At 33.6% G+C, this 20,726-nt stretch overlaps 1 protein-coding gene across 2 annotated transcripts in view; it reads right to left on the reverse strand.

Moving 5' to 3' along the window:
* The window catches only part of LOC126748057 (1-phosphatidylinositol 4,5-bisphosphate phosphodiesterase classes I and II), an 87,398-nt gene that overhangs the window by 44,592 nt on the left and 22,080 nt on the right, over positions 1 to 20,726 (reverse strand). For both annotated transcript variants that reach the window (XM_050457034.1, XM_050457046.1), the window contains exon 3: positions 14,661 to 14,932. In XM_050457034.1, the coding sequence (XP_050312991.1) occupies positions 14,661 to 14,932 (272 nt within the window). The remainder of the gene's footprint in view (positions 1 to 14,660; positions 14,933 to 20,726) is intronic.

Consider the following 20,726-nt stretch of genomic DNA (forward strand, 5'->3'; position numbering starts at 1 on the left):
GAATCAATATTAAAGATACAAAATCTGCAAAAGGAAGAGGTGTTGATTGCCAAGAAAGCACATTATCTCAAGTTCCTTAAAACGGTACTGCTGAGAATGAGGAAGAAAATAACACCAATGACTTTTATAGCAATTCACAACCTTCCACAAGTAGCGAACAAAGTTCAGAGCTATGCCGTGGGCCAAGGCCACCATCAAGCTTTTCTGATAGCAGTAGCGTAATTGAACACCCGATTTTAAAATCTTTTCGATCTGTTTCTTCTTATAGTGGTAATAGGTTTTTTTTAACATCAGATTGTGGGTATTTAATGATTATATTCAAATTTTTTTTTTTTAGAGGGAGGTTCCCGCCATAGTGAAATAACAAATGCAATCATGTTCTTTATATGTGCAGACAACATACCTTTTTATGCCATTGAAGGAAGGGGATTTAAAAAGCTAATGAAGAATATAGCGCCTTTATATAAGGTTCCAAGTAGAGAGTATATTAAAGCTAAAATTGATTCTAAATATGAAGTAATGTTTTCAGTGTACAAAGAAAGAATGAGGTCAGTTTCATTCATATCCCTTACATGCGATATCTGGAGTGAAATGATGACAACCAGAAGCTTTCTCGGAATCACAGGGCATTTTGTTGTAAACTGTAATCAACACTCAGTTATAATTGCTGTGCAAGAGTTGGATCAAAGACATACATCCGAATACATTTGTCAAAAACTAACAAGTAGCTTAGAGAAATGGGAAATAGCATTGGATAAAGTGGTGGCCGTGGTGACAGATGGTGGTGCCAATATTACTTCAGCTGTAAACAATTTGTTTGGTAAAAATCGCCATTTAACATGTTTTGCATACATGGTCAATTTAATAGCTGAAAAGTCACTATCTGAATTTCAGAAAGTATCAGATATAGTAAGTAAAGTGCGAAACAGTGTTTGTTAAATGGTTTAAAAGTTCTGTAAATGCTAGTGATCAGCTGAGAAATCACCAAAAACAAAACAATGTTAATGAAGGGAACCTAAAAAAATTAATTTTGGATGTCAAAACTTGGTGGAATAGCACATTTTTTATGTTACAAAGATTTATAGAGCACAAATTGTAAGCGAAGTTTTGTTTGAAAAAGGGAAGCTCCACCCATGCTTGATGCAAGTGAATTATTACTTGTTAAAGAGCTTACAATTGTTCTCAAGCCGTTAGAGTTTATGACACGTGAATTATCCGGTGAATTCTATGTTACTGCATCTAGAGTCATACCAATAATTAACTGTACAACACATAATTACTTAACAACAGTTCGCTTAGATATGAGAGAATCTCAAGAGTTAAAATCTTTTATCATTAAAGAAATGGAAAAAAGATTCTCAACTGTTGAACAGGTAATGAAACTTGCAGTAACAACAATCTTGGATCCTAGGTTTAAAAACCTTCACTTTCAAGATCCACTAGCTCTTGCCAGTGCATTAACTATGATAAAAAGTATGGTGAATGATAAATCGGACGTTGACGGCACTGAAAACCCTTCCACAGAGGAAATACAAATTATCCATGGTAATGTAGCTGATGGCGACTATGATTTCTGGAGTTTTCATCAGAGCTTGGCTCTTGATAAACAGAAAAGAAAAGATTCACAGTCAATTAGCTCTATCGATGAGTTGTCATTATATCTAGCCAATCCAGTTACTTCACTGAAAAGTGAGCCACTGAAAGTTTGGATGGACATGAAAACCATATACCCAAAATTATATAAGATTGCTATGAAATATTCCTGTCTTGTAGCAACTAGCGTTCCCTCAGAACGCCTATTTTCTCATGCCGGTGCTACAGTAACCCAAGCTAGAAATAGACTTTAAGGCAAACGTTTGGAGAAACTCTTATTCCTCGGGTCGATCCCAGAAGAAGACTGGTTTTAGGTTTATCATTTGTGTTTTTCCCAAAATATTATTTATTTTGAAATCAAGATAGATTGATATATTGATATATTTACGTCAATAAAGTCTCTATATGCTATATGTATTATGTATCTGAACACTACCTGCATTTTATACGTAATAAACATTAACCAAAAATTATTGAATTATTATTGAAAAAGTAATCGATAACTAAGAATATCGATACTTTTAAGCATAGTATCGAGTAGTATCGATACTTAAACAAAAAATACTCGTGAGTACGAAGTATCGATATTTTCCTAGTAATGTAAACGTTGCATCCCTAGCCGGGGGAGTCGTATATTTCTTTCTGACAGTGACATTTGAAATTAGGCTATGACATTTAATTTAAGACATCTGTCATTTTTCTTGTGTTTTTTAAATTTAATTTCGGTTCAAAACGCGCCAGATTTATCGATTTTGACCCATACATTTTCGTATTGATTTATTTCGATTTGTGTTTTATCAAGACAATTATTTGAATTAAAGAACTATAATTTAATAATTGTGTATTTTAGTGGTTACTGGTAACGAAAATATAGATAATAAGGACATATTTGATGCAAATGGAAGAGTAAATTGTTAAATTCGAGGTAAAAAATCAAAACTTACATCAGGGCACGACAAACTTGTTATTCCCATTAATATTTAGTATCCAGTGTCTCTCAAACTTATATAGTAGAATATATTATAATACCTATTTATAAATCCAATAATCTCGGGTACTCCAGTGGTGTACTTTCTCGTGTGTTGTGTGATGTTATCTACTAAACTTTACTTTTTACTTAGGTTATTAACTTTTTATTATGGGTGACGTAGAGGCAAAACATAAATGCTATGTCCCACGCTGCATAGACCTATATTCTAGCCGCTTCTTTTTTCCAAGAGATGGCAAATATAGACAGCAATGGATAATTAATATTTAAAATCCTTGCTTAAAAATCACTGGTGAAATAATTCAAACAAGACACTTTGTCTATGGCAATGATTATGCCCCAGAATGCATTCTATCTCACAATCGTTAGACCGTCGCTCACTTAGAGAGCCAGAGAGGCTTAGGTTGTACCAGGTGATTCATTAAAGGTGTGACGAGGTAGCATATTTCAGAACCTGTATAAATGTAACATAAATGTACATGGATGTAGCCATATTTTCTAATTATTATTCTTTTGTAGTACTGAACATAATTAATTTTATGACTAAAAGAATATTGGCGTTTTTTCTAGATATAATATTTAATTAAAATGCTTTTGAATTATCACATCTACGATGCCTTAGGAAGTTTTATTAATCCTATTAAAAAAATATATATTTAAATATTTTTGTTTTATTGGATTAATAAAACTGCACCTAGAACCGAAAGCAAATCGGGAAAACCCGTACAAAAACATACAGCATCTATCTATCGGATAATGAATAAAACACAGCTTCTGTAATATACGGCAAATCGATGACGTCCGTGCCATCTTTCGATCGAGCGGACAACTTAAAACAACTCGACACATTCTTTCCATTCAGTTTCATTTCTAAAAGGAGATGTTCTGTGAAGAAGACGTACTTTTGAAGAGGTGAGAGGGCATACGCTCTTCGAGCAAAGTTCTTAGCATATAAGTACGATCGAACTTCACACAGGTAAGTTTGTTTGATCACTAATTATATTGCTTTCGTGCTTCATTCTCTAGATTACTTTTACTATGTGGATGTTTAAAGCAAGTCTAAGAATTGCTTTTATTTTATACCATTATTTATTTTTCATACATTACATAGACTCGTATATGGGATACATACATTCATATATGGGATGTGTATTATTACAAAGCTTAATAGAAAAGCCACATAACAGATCAACACATCGAGGGTCAAAACGCATGACCTCGCAACTAACATTTTTGGCTAAATTAGTTTTAATATACCATTATGCGTAGAATAGATGGTGGCATCTGTTGACCAAGTTAGATATTAATCAGTTTTTAATTTTAGCGGCAAATCGCAAAAATCATAACCTCGTATTTACATTCGCATCAGTTTTGAAAGCATTACCTCGTATTTGTCTTTTTCGGGCTTCGTTCGCGTTAGAGGCTACATTGATTTTTGGAGGCAGTGTTTTTAACTCTTTCCCTCTAATCTCTTATTGTTTGTGTGTACGTTGTTTAACGGTAAGTTGAGCTTATTATACGTTGTATTGGCTTTTCATTGTTTTGGCTTACATCATCTGCTTTTTGGCTAGAATTTTTTCATTTTGTGCATGCTTGTCTTAAATTCTTGCTTTCAGTTAAAGTAATATGAGCGATACAGGGGGGGGGGCGGCCCCCCCTGCCTAAGGTAAAAAGTTCAGAGGAATATGTTGTAGGTAATGCTGGTATTCTTCAAGATTCTACAAATACCAAACTTGAAAAAGAACCAATTCTTTATCCTCAAAGTGATAATGGTCCATTTTTAGTTTATCTGGAATCACACAGTGTTTTAGATGTTTGCGCTATGGACATACTCGTACAAATTGCAAAGGCAAAGAGAGGTGTTTTACATGTGCAGAGGAAAAAAATAACAATGAAGAGGAGCACTCCTGTTGTGAAATTAAATGCTTCTATTGCAAAAACCCACACCAGTCAACAGACAAAAGCTGTCCAGAGTACACCAGACAGAAAAATATTAAGGAACTAATGGCTTTCGAAAATATTACCTTTTATGATGCTAGCGAAATCATTAAAAAAACTACATCTCAAGAGATGAATTTGTATATCGTCCTACAGAATTCCCAAGCTTACAAAATATAACCAGACAAGACCCTTCAGAAAATACAATCCAACCATCATAGAGACGCACACAACATGCAAAAACAGCACCTATAAAAAGATCTTTTCAACAAGTTGTCACTGAAAACAATAGGAAAAAACGCATAATCCATAAGGGTTATGACAAAAAAGCACATAATGAACATTTAATGTTTCCCAATTCAAGACCTCAAAAAGAAACTAGAGCACCCATTTTTCCACAAATTTCAGAAAATAATTTAAATACATCATTGCCTAGTACTAGTGCAGTTCACACTTACTAATAATTTACAAGAACCTCCTTACCCTGATGATGTCAGGCATATTATTAATGCAATCTTAAACACCTCAGAACATAATAAAAGATTAATCCAAAGTATATTGTACAACCAAAACCTTGACATGGATATTGATCCCAGTTTTCAATCCGATTCAACCTAAAAGTCTACCTTGCTTCACACCCTTATGTTAAATAGAAATAAATTAAAAATTATCTGCTGGAAACTGAGAAGTTTAAATTCCAATAGGGACAATTGAAATAGCCTTGTGCATAAAGAAAGTCCCGATATTGTTTTAATAAATGAATCATGGCTAAAAACTAACGACACCTTCAATCTAAATACATATGTTACAATCAGGCAGGACAGACATGACGGTTATGGGGGAGTGGTCACCTGTATAAAAAAAAATCTTATTTTTAAGGAAATCGAAACTTTTTCATCAGACAACACACAATATATAAGAGTAGAGATAGGTAATTTACAAGTGGTCAACTTCTATTGTAATTCACATAACAATATATCTATTGAAGTTTTAAGTAAATTGATTTCTTATAATGCTAAAAATATAATAATCATGGGGGATTTTAACTCCCATCATCCCTTATGGGATAAAGCCACACCTAATAAAGGTGGTAGAATTATCAGTGATTTTATTCAAGATAATGGACTTGTGATTTTGAATGATGGCTCACCAACTTTGTTCCAACTAGCCCTTGCAACACCAAGTGCAGTAGATTTAACTTTGGTAAGCGGAAAATTAGCTACACAAGCGACATGGAATGTTATTAAAGACTGTGGTAACAGTGATCATTTTCCCGTATGCGTTATTCTTAACGATAACGGTGATGTTAACTTACATAATAATATTGCTAGTCCTTATAATATCAGAAACTTCAAAAGGGCAAATTGGGAAGCCTATCATGATAAACTCTTAATACAGCTCTCAGATCTTAATTATAATCTGGATTATGACCAATTGATGTCTATAATTTTTGAGGTTTCTGAACAAGTAATTCCAATAAAATTGGTTGGAACACCTATGAAGAGGGGTAATCCATGGTGGGATGATGAATGTACATCTTGGGTTAGGGAAAGAAAAAATGCCATAACAAATTTTAATAATGCCCCATCTACAGAAAACTATATTATGGCTAAAAAGACAATTGCAATAACTAGGAAAAAACTAAAACATAAAAAAAAAAGAAAAATTCAAACTTTTTTGTGGCACTTTAAATAGGAATTCCAGTATCACATATGTTTGGAACAAAATTAAAAAATTTAATAACAACTCTAAAATAAGTAGATTTAATCACGTAATTTCAGATAATTTTAAGCAATCCATTTTAGACAATATGTCAGTTATAAATATAGACCCCAGTTTCAATCTGGTTCCGGCCAATGGAGATGACAATTTCTTGCTTTTTTCCTTAAATGAGTTAAACCTGGCCTTAAATAAAAAGAAATCATCTGCACCAGGTATGGATGATGTATCCTATCAAATGTTTAAATTTCTGCCCTTTAAAGCTAAACAAATTCTCTTAAATATCTACAATAAAATCCTAATGGGAGGGGAAATACCGATATCCTGGAAAAAATTCAATGTTGTTAGTATTTTAAAACCAAATAAAAACCCAATGGACCCTGACAATTATAGACCAATTGTATTGTCATCATGTGGTGCTAAAGTTTTAGAAATTATGCTCAAGAATCGTCTGGATTGGCAACTGGAACATGATCTGAAATTTTCAAATAGACAGACAGGTTTCCGTAAGGGAAAGGGCATATATGACAATATTGCATTTATCACATCTTATATTAATGATGCATTTCTTTCCTCTGAATCAGTTATAGCAGTCTTTTTAGACATAAAAGCAGCATATGATAATGTAAACATCTATAAAATGTATAATACTCTACAAAACATGGAAGTGCCCAGTCATATGTGTAATGTAATCTACAAACTTTTTACACACCGACTTCTGTATTGTAGGAGCAATAATGGGTCATTCTTGGGTCCAGTGCTGACAACTATGGGTCTTCCACAAGGCTCCCCTTTGAGTACCATCCTATTTAATATTTATATAAAAAACATTTTTGACTTAAACCTGGGGGATGCATTTGTAATAGGATATGCCGATGACTTGACAGTAATAATCAAGGGCAAAAACGTAGCTACAATGATTAATAAAATTAACATTGCCCTGGAACGCATAGATTTATATCTCCGGGAAAACAACCTATCCTTATCGATTAATAAGTGTGAAGCAATCTGGTTCACTAGAGGGAGAAAAAGTGTCACCCCACGTCCCATACAAATTAATAATTCAGTTATCCCCTTTAAACAAAACGTCAAATATTTGGGAATAGTATTGCAAGAGAATCTAAAGTGGCCACCTCACATCTTAAAAATTAAAAATAAAGCAGAAAAGTCACTGAACGTCCTAAGAGCATTGTGTAGAGTATGGTGGGGTGCAGACCCAAACACCCTCTTGACTGCCTTTTTTGCTTTGGTAGAATCTCATCTAGATTTCGGTTCGATATTTTTTAAACCATGTGCAGGAATGGCTCTGAATGAATTGGACGTGGTGTTTTACGAGGGCTTACGCATATGTATGGGATGTATGCGCTCTACGCCCAGAGTGGCATTGTTAGCGGAAGCATCTATGATAGACCTAGAATACAGGAGAAAACTACTGGCTTTCAAACTAATTTCGAAATTTTTATCAATTACAAATCACCCTATTATTCAAATCATAACTAATATTAGATCTAAAATAATACATAGACCTGAGTTTTGGAATAACAATAAAACTCCATATCTAATGACTGCATTTCAAAGCTACAGACCATACATAACCTTACTCTATAGAGGAGAAAAATTTCCGTGTTACGAAATCCCCTTAAACATTCTAAGTGGGTCTCTAAAAATTATAAAATGTAACTTAAAAAAGGGAGATATCATGACAGGAAATAAATTTATAGACGAAACCAACAACTTAAAAGTCCGCTATACATTTATTTATTCTGATGCTTCAAAAAAGGGCAACAGGGTGGGATTTGGCATATCTATCCCATCCTTGAACTATAGATTCTCGTCACGTTTGCCGGATAACCTTAATATTTATAAGGCCGAAATAATTGCTATTCATGATGCTGTAGAAACCGCTATCAAGCAACAAATCAAGAGAGCAATAATATTTTCAGACTCAAAAGGTGCAATTACAAAGCTCAGTGGCTCTTTTTTTACAGCAAATTCTGAATATTGGGTTCTTAAAACTAAAAGATTAATTGCCATGACTAACAACAATGGCTATGATATTAGACTGTCTTGGATCCCAGGTCATTCAGATATACCAGGCAATGATGAGGCAGATATTCTGGCCAAAGTGGGAACTGATTTAAACATCCCTAGAAGAATGCTCTATGATATTCAGGATATATTCAACATTTTAAAGCAGGAAATAATAAATACATTTAGGGACAAGTGGAAAATTTTAGTGTTAAACCATCATCGCAGATATGCTAGGGTACAACCGACATTTACCAACAAAAAATGGTTTGCTAACTTGAACTATAAAGACAGAAGACATATCACAACAATTATTAGAATGCGTACAGGACATTGCTTGACTAACTCCCACCTTTATCGAATTAATATAAAAGATAACCCTTTGTGTGATTGTGGTTTATGGGACGACTTGGACCATATTTTCTTTGAGTGCCCAATTAATCGCGTTATTAATTTTGACCTATATAAGATCTTTGTATTAAAGAAAGGAGTATCACCATTGTCTATGACTGACATTTTATCTGCTCCGGACGATGAAACAATAGAGATAATCATGCGATTCATAAACATTAACCAGATTAAAATCTAAAGCTCAACTTTCCAATAACCTTGAATTGTCCTATAATCCTGCCTTGATTGCTTGTTTTAGTGCATTGGTGTGGTCATATATTCCCTCTGTTGTATCACTAATATTCCTCCTGTTTTACAGCCTTAGATAGAAACAGAATACGCCTAGAGGCCCAATCATAAGTTGTATTTCCTTATCAAAGAGTTACAGTGCAGCAAAGTATCCTGAGACTCCTACATGGTCCAGAGCCAGATAAAGTAGGATCTCACACAAATCGGGCTGGCAATTGCCTTGCAGCAGAGCCATCAAGTCAACAAGACAAGACAAGACCTCGTATTTGTCAGTTAAACCTTGTTAGCGACAGTTACTGTTGTTGTTCGTGGAAGTGCTTTGTGTTTTTGGCCGGTAAGATGTTTAAAATAGCTAAAATTTTATATCACTTTGAAAATAGTAGTATTCAGAGCCAGGAATTCTCAGCACCTCTCCCGATCAAATGGCAAATTTGGAAATCAAAGAAGCTACGATATCAGATCCCATCCTTAAAACAAACTCTATGGAAGCCAGTTTTTATGTGAAAGCGTTACAGATTCATTTACGGATGACGTACCCGAAGAAAACACATTGTCTGATCCTGATTACGACGCCACTATGGACCCCGATAACCCATCTGAAGAAAGTATGGTCGAAGACAATTCAAATGAAGGACCGCAAGGGAAACTTTCAGAAGAGGATAGCGATTTATAAGAACAACCTGTAGGTGAACATGAAAATAGAAAGCGAAAAGGATACAATAAAAGGGCTATTAATAAAAAACTAAGGCTGATAGGCAAAAGCTACATGGGATTCACAAAGCACAAAAATCAAAAAAATACGTTTCAAAACAAAAATCGCCAGGAAAGGAAGATAAAAGAAAGGTGTAAGTGTTTAAACAAAGAAAAAAGTGAAGGATGCTACAAAAATGTTTTCTTATTTCAAAGCAGGATCGAGAAAAGTTATTCAAGAAGTTCTGGGAAGATATGACTTTAGAGCAGCGAAAAGTGTTTGTTGGAAATACTGTCAAAGTATGCGATAAAAAGAGGCCGTCGAAACAAATCGATTCATCTCGTAGATCCTAAACACTAAATTATTCTTTAATTATCGGTAATCAATCCATTACTGTTTGTAAGAAAATGTACTTGAATACCCTTAATCTCGGAGAATGGTCCGTACGATCCTGGGCGATGAATTCTGAAAATGGCATGGCTAGTAGCAACCAAACCGATATAAGCAGGAGAGAAAAACGACAAGATATTTCTAAAAACGACAGAAACTTTCTTACCGAGTTTCTTCAAAATTTAAACAAGCTTCCTTCACATTACTGTCGAAAAGATACCAACAGAATGTACTTGGAACAGTCTTTTCAGTCATGGTCTTATTTATACCGTGTCTACATGGGGCAATGCCAAGAAAAGGGGCAAAATCCAATGTCAATTATTACAATGACTAAATTTGCCGACGAAATGAAAATCTCAATATTCCGACCTAGAAAGGACCAATGTGATGTCTGTTTTAAGTATAAGAACGAAAATATAGAAGCGGAAGAATATAAGGAACACATTGAGAAAAAAAATCAGCAAGACGTAAAAAGGAAATAGATAAGGAGAAGGCGATAAATGGTGAGTTTCACATGATTACCATGGATGTGCAAGCTGTGAAGCTATCTCCGCAAATACCAGCTAGCACGTTGTACTATAAACAGAAATGTGTTGCCATAATTTCACGATTTATAATTTAGGCAACAACCAAGCCGTTTGTTATTGGTTTAACGATTGTCGATGGGCAAGCATCTGTTTATGCTTCCTTTTTAGTAGACTACTTACAGGAGCAACTTTTAACCCAAAAGGCCAAAAGACCTATCATTATTTATTCTGATGGCTGTACGGCACAAAATAGGAATAATGTGCTCGCAGAGCATTAGCTCTTCTTTATTTATTAGAGAAGCATAATGTTTCGATTACGCAAAATTTTTTGGAAAAGGGTCACACTCAGATGGAATATTCTCTTATTTTATTTTCTGTAATAAATACACAGTGTTAAAAGAATGCAATTCCTCGTATCTGTATTATTTAGACACAGTAGCTCGTAAATGTAGTTTATTTTATAAAAAAAAGAAAATTATTATTTTTTTCTATATATTATGTTCCTGCTAAATAAATAAATGTATGAAAAAAATCATTACTTGTCGTTTATTACAAAAATCAAACAGTTTTATTGCTCTCCTAAAAAATTTCCAAAATGTTACTTACAAGGTCCTGTTTTTTGACCCTGGACATTCTGACAGAAACAAAAAAAATATACTGCTATAAAATCCTATTACATTCCTAAACATTTTATCCAAAAATTAAATATTAAGAAAAGGTAAAAATGCGCAAATATTTAATAAAAACTGATGCATCACTTAGTCGGCAATGTATAGAATAGCATTAGCAAAATGCATTTCTTGAAAAAATGCAAATGACCACCCTGCACTATCTTTAATGAGACTTAGGGCTACTCCCTGCCTAAAAGCTATTGACACCGCCGCGTGTTTAAATGAGTAACCAGAATATTTACTCGTATTGACACCCGCTTTACACACAACTCCTTTTAGCCATCGACGTATAATTTGACTTGAAGCCTTCTTTTATGGTGAACTTAAAGTAATAAGTAAGGGTTGGAATGAACCTGGCTTAGTGGTCTTTAAAATATCGGTTATAAAAATCTGAATACCACTCTCTAGAAAACCAATATTCTATACCTTAATTGAAGAGAGTGTTTGTGGCCTATCTCCTGTGCATACAGCTAGTAATGGAACAAGTTTGTTTGTCAACTTGTTTCCCGAAGAAGACTTCTGTATTTTATAGGCCTGGTGTTCAATTGCCCTTGAAAAAAGACTATGGTCTGAGGGATTGTACCCGCAAATGGTGAAATAGTATTCTTATTACAAAATACCAACCAGCATTTTACGGCACTATTATTATACTGTGTCCTAGTTCTTGCCTCTAAGGATTGTAACATGACCTCTACACTGTCCGAGGACAGTGTTAAGTCCTGTTCTACGATATGGTTCGCGTTACAAACTTAACGTTAGTGTTACAAACATCGAGGCGGACCTGCAGTGTCGCCAAACCTATTTTTTTTGTTAATATCAAATTATATGTACTTTTCTAATTATATTAACAGTAAATATCCTAAGTTTTGCAAGTTCCAAGAGGAACCCGCATATGTTGTCAAATGTCTTCAATTTTAAGGATTTCATTAAGACATTTGAACAGACATTGACGGGAAAAGAAACTGTAAGTAAAGACAGATATAATATCGGAATTAAATGTAATTAAAAATATCGGCGATATTGTTAATTACATTTTACAACATGGCTTTTCATCTTTGAATTATGAGGACCTAATTAAATTAAAAAATAATGGGCGGCCATTACCTAAAATTTCCCGGCTAATTAATAATATCAGTCTAGGGAGAAAGGGAAGTAACAGATCGTTCTCGGAAAATTGGTACATTAAGTACAGTTGACTAACCGGTAGCGAAGTCAAAAATAAGCTTTTTTGTTGGCCTTGCATTTTATTTTCAACTAATTAAGGCGTAAAGCATAAAAATCAAAATCCTTGGTGTGAATCTGGGTACGATAATTTAAAAGAGTTATTCAGGGCGCTACAAAAACATGACGTTTCTAAAAACCATACATATTGTCAAATAAAATTTGATTTATTCGGAAAACAAAACATTCATGTCATTAGACAATGCTCAGCGGGAAAATGCTATTAGAAACAATAAGATCATAAAAAATAATCATGCAGTTTTACGTCGCTTAATGGATATCGTATTTTTTTTAAGTTGTCAAGAATTATCGTTTAGACGGCACGATGAATCGGAAAAGTCGTTAAATCAAGAAAACTACAGGGAGCTAATTAAATTGTTCAAAAAATAAGATTTAGAACTATCCAATTTATTATCGTATTCAAAAACTTTAAGTGGCGTATCTAAAACTGTTCAAAATGAATTAATAGAGTCCATAAGTCATGTTTTGAATAACGTTATAGAATCCGAGATTAATGAAGCCATTTTTTTTTCCTTAGAGGTAGATGAAATCACCGACATATCTTGCCATTCACAATTATCAATTGTTGTGCGAGTTACGCCGTGAAATGTATGAAAGGTTTTTAAGTTTTACCGATGTTAGCAAGAGTCACAAGGCAGAATATATTCTCACTATTATTAAGGACAGATTTAAAAATTTCGATCTAAAAAATAAATTAGTAGGAAAAACTTATGATGGTGCTGCAGTAATGTCAGGCGAATCAAACGGTTGTTTTAAAATTAAAACTATTGCACCACAAGCGTTATTTACTCCTTGTCATGCCCACCGAATGAATTTAGATCTTCAAGATACTTATAAAAAAATTAAAGAATGTCGTATTTTTTTTGCCAATTTATTCGGATTTTCCTCTTTTTTCTCAACATCGCCCAAACGCACTAATGTTTTAGACCAAGTTGCCTCGAGAAAGATTGCAAGAGTTTCTCAAACCCGATGGAACTTTAAATCTCGATTAGTTTTTTCTGTAGCAGATTTACTGGAGCAGCTATTAGAAGTTTTTGACTTAATTATTGAGGGTGACGATTTCGAAAATGATGACATACATATCAATCCATCCGCGAAGCAATTGGCCTAAAAAGGTTATTGAATTATTACACTTTTAATGCTTTTTTAAGTATTTTTAAAAAAGTGTTTACCCAGATAGACCTAATATTCACAATTGTCCAAAACCAGTCGACTGAAATTATTTATTCAAAAAATAGAATTTTAAAACTTGTTCAGAATCTGAGAGAATATCGAAAAGAAGATAATAATTTTGAATTCATACAAAGTGCAGTTTTGGACTCCGTTTGTATTTCAACCTCCTAAAAAACGACGCAGGTAGAATGATGATGAAGACAGGGATCCCGAAAAACGCATTAATTCCGAAATTTTAGATACTGTGATTATGCAGATCGAGACTCGTTTTACTAATTTTGAGGATTTAAGAATTTTTGATCTTTTTGATGAAACAAAATTTCAAACCTTTTCAAAAGATTTTCCAAAGTTTTGTTGAATAAATTATTTAAAAATTATCCAATATGTACCATTTTATAACTTCAAATTCTTTACAAAAAACAGTTCCGGAAATTAATAAGCTATTGTCATTAATTCTGTCACTGCCACCCACCTCTGCTTCAAACGAACGAGATTTTTCTTGCCTTAAAAGGGTAAAAACTTACTGCAGAAGTACAATGAATCAGGAAAAAATGTCAAATTTATCTCAATTATCAATAGAAAAAAAACTTTTTAAATCACTTCAAAAAAGTAAAGAGTTTTACGATGACGTAATAAACCATTTTGCGACCTCTAAGCAACTCAGGCTTGAGTTTATTTACAAGCATGTTTAAGTAATAAGTATAAATAAGAAAAAAATATAAAAAATAAAATCCAAAAAAAATTAAAAAAAAACCAACAAAAAACGTAAATCTCCTATGATGATTGTTGGTACATATTTTTTTTAGACTTTTCGATTTTTTTTTTAAATGCCTGCCGCTGCCGACCTCATCGCATAACCCACGAGTCGCCACTGATTAAAAAAAAAACAATTTTTTCCTAGACTTGAGTGTGCCATAATCTTTTGAAATTAATATGGCTCCCAATATTTATTCACCATTGGAACTGTTAAGTTATACGTCAAAAAATAGTGTATTTGGTATAGCCACTCGCAAATTAAATTTATCTGCTATGCGATAAGAATATTTTCTTCCCAGACTTACTTTTTCACAGGTATCTTCCCACTCTTATCAGTTTGTAAGCACAATTTCGTATAAGCTTTCCTCAAGTACATCTGCGGCGTGCCGTTGATCTGGGTCAAATTGTACGCAAGTTTCATCAGTTCCTCGGTCCAGTGTTGTGCGATTTCCCGTTTTGTGCAGCAGAAATTGTAAAAATTGATATTGACGAAATCGTGTCCGACAGCGACCGTCACGGTTTTTTCTTCCAGTGTGTCTTGCGAACCCATCGTAACGATCTGACGTAACTTTGCCTCCTGTAACAAAACGTCATCACATCAATATAACGCCAAGGTAACCGGATATTTTCCGCGTGTTGGCAACGTTGCTCTAGAATTTTTATTTTTATCATACATATTCTATTGCCATTCATTGTTACCATTGTGACACAAGCAAATATAAAGTCTACGTTACAATTAACCAAATCAACCGTGTAGAATATAGATTTTTTTGGAAATGTTGGGCAGCTTGGCAACATGTTGACTTACTTCATTTATATTGCATGCAAATATTCTAGAATGAAAATTTTAAAATATTGACATTATGACCTAACATTATCTATTTTTATAAATTTCAACTTTTTAATTTATAGAGTACAGTTTGCATTTATAGGGCGACGCGACGTGGCGTATCATACATTTTTCGGATTTTGAGTTTTTTTTTTGTAACGATGAAAATTCCACAAAATTCGTAACTTAATTAAATATAATAGTAATATTATTATACCGTAAAAGTAATTGGAACTTTCAGAAAATTTGAGACATATCGTATGGCTTGATTGATTTTTGTTGATTCGCGCGACGATATTCTAAAATTAATATTATGATTAAGATTGTGAACATGGAGAAATCCAGAAGTCATGATCAAAAAAATCAACATAGCTCTCGACTAACGTAAATCATCAGCAATGTTCACCAGGGGCACTAGGAACAGTCTCTTCACTCCAGTAGTTCAGGCGAACAAATCTATCGAAGAACTTGATCAAATATCTCCGAGTAATTCCAGAAAAATACTTAACATGGAAACAGCCCATAGAGGAGCCCCTGGTCAAAATCTGGTGGGGAAGAGACCCAAAAACCATACTAATTATACAAGGTCATAGTAAAAAGGCTTGGATTGTGGCACAGTGGATTATCGCACCCAGTTCCATGCTCTAAGGACTGCACTAGGCATTATGGCCACCCCCTACAAATATCTTCCTCAGTAAGGCATCAGAAATGCCTGTCGAAAAAGACTCGGAAGAATATAGCTTTCATCGAATGTAGTAAGCAAAGCACTCTCGTACGAAAACCCAAGGGCCCCAGCCATTATCAACCTATACTGGCCACATAACAATGAAACTAGATCTATTATAGGACTGGCTATAATCTTCGCATACTGAAAAAGTGCTTTCTACAAAATCTCAAGAAGGGTAATTCTAGGGAATAGCGAGGATTTAAATATTCATATTTTATTTATTTGACAAAGATTGGTAAACAACCCTCAAATAAAATTAACCTACATCCCAGCATATTGGGATCTATGGACACGAGCAGGCAGACCACCTAGCCAATGAAGCAAGCGGTATAAACATTCAAGCCATAGATTCTTCCATTGCGCTAAGACATATTCTTCCCAAAATATATGATACCATATGGGATAGATAGGATGACATCAAATCATTGCTCTAGACCCTCAAAAATAAAATCTGAGTAAAAGACCACAACCTGTGCTCCTGCGGTAGGAAGATAGTAAGAAAGAAGTAAAGGTAGGAACAATACAGCACATCTTCTTCGAATGCCGAAATCATATTATTTAAATAAATAACCTGCTTGACAATCTAAACACAGGTTACACTTCTATTCCAATATCCAAGCCTGCCATAAAATTCAACCATAAAAGCTTTAATGCATCTGCACATTACTTGACATATATCTGTAATTCCCGTAACATTCAATACATAATACACTTAACATCATTCCAAAGCTGTCTGAAGGTTCCAGGATAAGATTCCAAAAGATTCCGTAAAGAGAAACCTTAAAAAAACAAGCCATAAGGAGAAAGCAAAAAGAAAAGAAAGAAAACCTCCTCTGTATTACAGACTGTAGTCTGTATGCGAAATGTATTGTACATTGATATATTGGCTTAGTTGCACAGTCCAAAAGTCGACCGTCCTAGGTGGAGGCAAGAAGAAAGGAAGATAGATTCATATTGATTCATACGAGCGACATTGCCATTAAGACGTAACTTGTCGTAACGTAATTTGTTTTTGACTTCAGTGTTATCTTAATCCATATGCAGTGGTATACAACAAAAAAAAATTAAAGAACTTTTCGGGAATTGCAGGAACGTTACCATCGTCGCACTACGATTGATTTTTCGTACATATCGAATTAACTTTCGACATATTGTCAGCGATCCACATGAGCGACCTTGCCTTTATGACTTAACCAGATATTTTTGTTTTTTGAAATAGAATTTTCTAAAAATTTTGAACAGGTTGGCAACATTGCACTACGATTTTATGTGTATTTCACCGTTTAGTGTCCATTATTCAGGAATAATGAAACTTTGACAGCGAGTGTAAAAGCGACGATTCGATTACGATGTAATGAAAATTGTCTGTTTTTATAAATTTCCACTTACTTTTGGATTTATAGAGCACATAAAGATGATGACTCCATGCCACCTATAACCAAATTAAACATAATAACATTTTAACAATTTTAATGCAAAAGTATTGAGTATTCTAGAATTAATTGTGTAACGGATCTTCTAAGAATTTTTGGGCAGGCAACGTTGCTAGATTTAACGCTAATTTTCCGTTCGAATTCAATATTCGTCAACCAACTAATTTTATGAAAGCTTAAGAGGAATCATGGGGGCAACGCTGCCAGTATCGCCTAAAGATAAATTAGAACAAAGTTTAGGCCAAATTAGTATTATCTTATTAGTCTAATGGCGTGCAATTATGAATGTTTCCTGTAGTTACCTTTTTATTTCAGGATATGTATAGTGTAACGATGAAAAGTCTCAGTGGCGTACTGGTAACCAAATAAAACGTAATAGTAAATTCTTAAGGAAAAATAGACTTTTCTGGAAATTTGGCAACGTCACATTTCGATTGAAATTCGTGCGTATCGAATACATATTCGAGAATTAATTCTACTAGAACTAGACATTGCTACTAAAACTTACAATCCATAGAATCTAGTTCAGTAGAGGATAGGAACAGTTTTTTCTTTTTTTTTTCGATTAAATTAAGATTTTTATATTTATTAACATTTTTTTATGAGCGACATTAAGACCTAAAAATAGTTCAGAAAAGAGACTTTTAGGACAAATTAACAGGAAACAATTCTGTCCAGTGACATAATTAACAGAAAAACATAATAAAACCATAAAAATACAATAATTATTTAAATTATTTTTGTGAAAGATTGACTGCGATCATTTAACCCACGTTGCCGTTATAACATAAAGAACCATTTTAATTTTAATTTGTGTCATTTGAACTCGCATAACTTAGTCTCGTCGCGTACAACAAAAATTAAACAAAAAATTAATTTAATGTAAAAACTAATTTTTTTGAGAAATTTATAGTAAAAAAGTGGAACCAAACTATATTACTGCCAACCAAAAACAAAACGTGATATATTAAATTGCGTGCATAAATCGATCCACTGTATAATTTTGATTTTAACTTAACGAGAATCAGACGAGATTACACTGTAGAGAATGGGCCGAAAAAAGCCGATTTTTTAAAAGTCGCAAAAAATTAAAGACGCTAGTTTGGAAAAGGTGCCTATGGTTATCATACAGGCAGGGAAATTTTTTGAATTAAAAAAAAAATTAACCGGGCCCGAGGGCTATTTTAGGGGTCAAATTTTTTTCGTCAAAAAAATTAGGGGCGCTACCTTAAAATCTTTTTTAATTAATCTGTTATATTTCCAGAAAAAAATTAAAGATAATAGTAAGCATTTTAACCCACCCCATGAACAAAGACATTTTTAAAAAAATCAAATATATACCATAAATCAACATATTTGTATGATTTGTGTAGCCTTTTGCTTGATTAGTATAATTTTAAATATAAAACTATACTAATCAACCCAAAACCCACCACGCGGAGGTATCTGCACCTGGAGTTCCTCCCAATTGGGGATCCTCCCACCCATATATTTCTCTTATTTATATCTTTATTTGCCAGACTTTCCGGACAGTGTTTATTTTTAATAGCAAAACAAATATTAGACAAATATTGTTGGTCAGTGCTTAGAATATCTAGTTAGTTAGTTCTGGAAGCTCTGTGTCTATAATTTTAAATTTCTTTAATGGCATTTGTTGGCAGTCTTTTAGTAGCAAACCCACTGGCCCTGAAAAACTGTAAGGTCTCTTGGTCTCGCCATCTAAATTTTGAAGAAGATGACGTAAAGGCAATTCATTGGTATGGAGAAGACATATACTCCACTGAAGGGGTCTTCCGATATGAGTTCCCATAAGACGAATAATGCCTCCCTTCCATCCTGTATTTACATTCGTTCCATTGCAAGCGATTACAGACAAAAAACTTATATCCGTCTGATAATTCTCTAAACATTTTAAAAGTTCATTTTTAATATTTACTGCAGTAGAAGCTCCTTTTGTAGATATATGTGCGAAATATATATTACCAGGTTCTTTTATAATTAAAATGTGTTCTTCTTGTTGAATAATTTTTTTGTTATTCACCATAGAAAGCGTTTGATCCTTTCGCTCATCAAAGTAGAGGCCTACAATAGATACTGCGTGTAGCTCAACGACCTTAAAATAATAATCAGATCATATACGAGGGCGGACCGATATTCTCAGCTTAGAAAATTGGTCATGGGCTCGGCTAAAAATTATTATTTTTTTATAATATTTTTTTGGGTTATAAGGAGGTTAAATCAAATGTATTTTTCGGTAGCGCCCTTTAAAAAAATAATATTAAAACGCCCCTTGAAGTGCCCCTGGGCCCGGCTGGATTTTTTTTTGTCGTAAATTTTTTGTTTATTATTTTTTTTAGAAAAAAATGCACCCTTTTTGCTATAGCGCTTTTTACAATTAAAAAAAAAAGTTTTTTCGGTCCACCCCCTACTGTAGAAGTCGATTTTCGGGTTATTGAGTGCCCAACATACTGTCCTAAATCCGCTCGAACATTTATGGGATGAGCTAAAACGAAGAATTCGAGCACACTTCATACCCCAAACACAATCTCAGAGCGTATTGTAATAGTAGAAGAAGAGTGGATTAATATCCCACAACAAACAATAGCAAACTTGGTTATATTTATGCCTAATCTTATGAGAGATGTTATATCCTTATATGTTATAATTATTATCCTTAAAGATCTCTTTAAAAACAAGTCGAAAGTAATACAAAAACAGCCCAAAAATTTATTTGGGTACGGCCCCGTAGTTCTCAAAATCAGGGGGATAGAGAGAGATATACAATCACTTGCACAGCCTAAAGTAGGAATCGCCAGAACGCAGATGTTTTATCTTTGTTTAATAGACTGGCTAAAAAGAGGTGACAAGTCTGTGAGTGCTGAAAGTGTTTAAAATATTTTGTAAGATGCTTGGATTTTAGTCCGCGGTCAATTTTTTAATATTATTTTCTTGTGATATTATTTTCTTTCTAAAAATTGACATTTTCGAAAGAAAAATAAAAAATAGTATAAAACATGGGGTTGTACGTATATTTAAAATGATTAGTTAGTGGATTAGTTAGTGCGGCATCTGCGACACATCAAAGATTCTAATAGATCTCTGAACTGGACTTTATTAGGGCAAGAGGAGATCATACGCACTATGAAGGGTTTAGTTTAAAATTGTCAACAAGGTTGAAGGTTCAATAACGTATTGCACAGGTAATAATTGACTCTGCAAGAGAACGTTTAAGTGCAAATTTTTCGAAAACGGATTGTTTAACCGAAATAAATGTGCTATAAATTTTTCTCTCATAAATCAATTTTATCAGTTACTTAAACTGTGTATAACTAGCGCACTCTACACTTTGCGTTTAAAAATAGAATAAAATCATATTTCTCAT

The sequence above is a fragment of the Anthonomus grandis genome, chromosome 2 (assembly GCF_022605725.1).
Source record: "Anthonomus grandis grandis chromosome 2, icAntGran1.3, whole genome shotgun sequence".
Taxonomy (NCBI): Eukaryota; Metazoa; Arthropoda; class Insecta; order Coleoptera; family Curculionidae; genus Anthonomus; species Anthonomus grandis.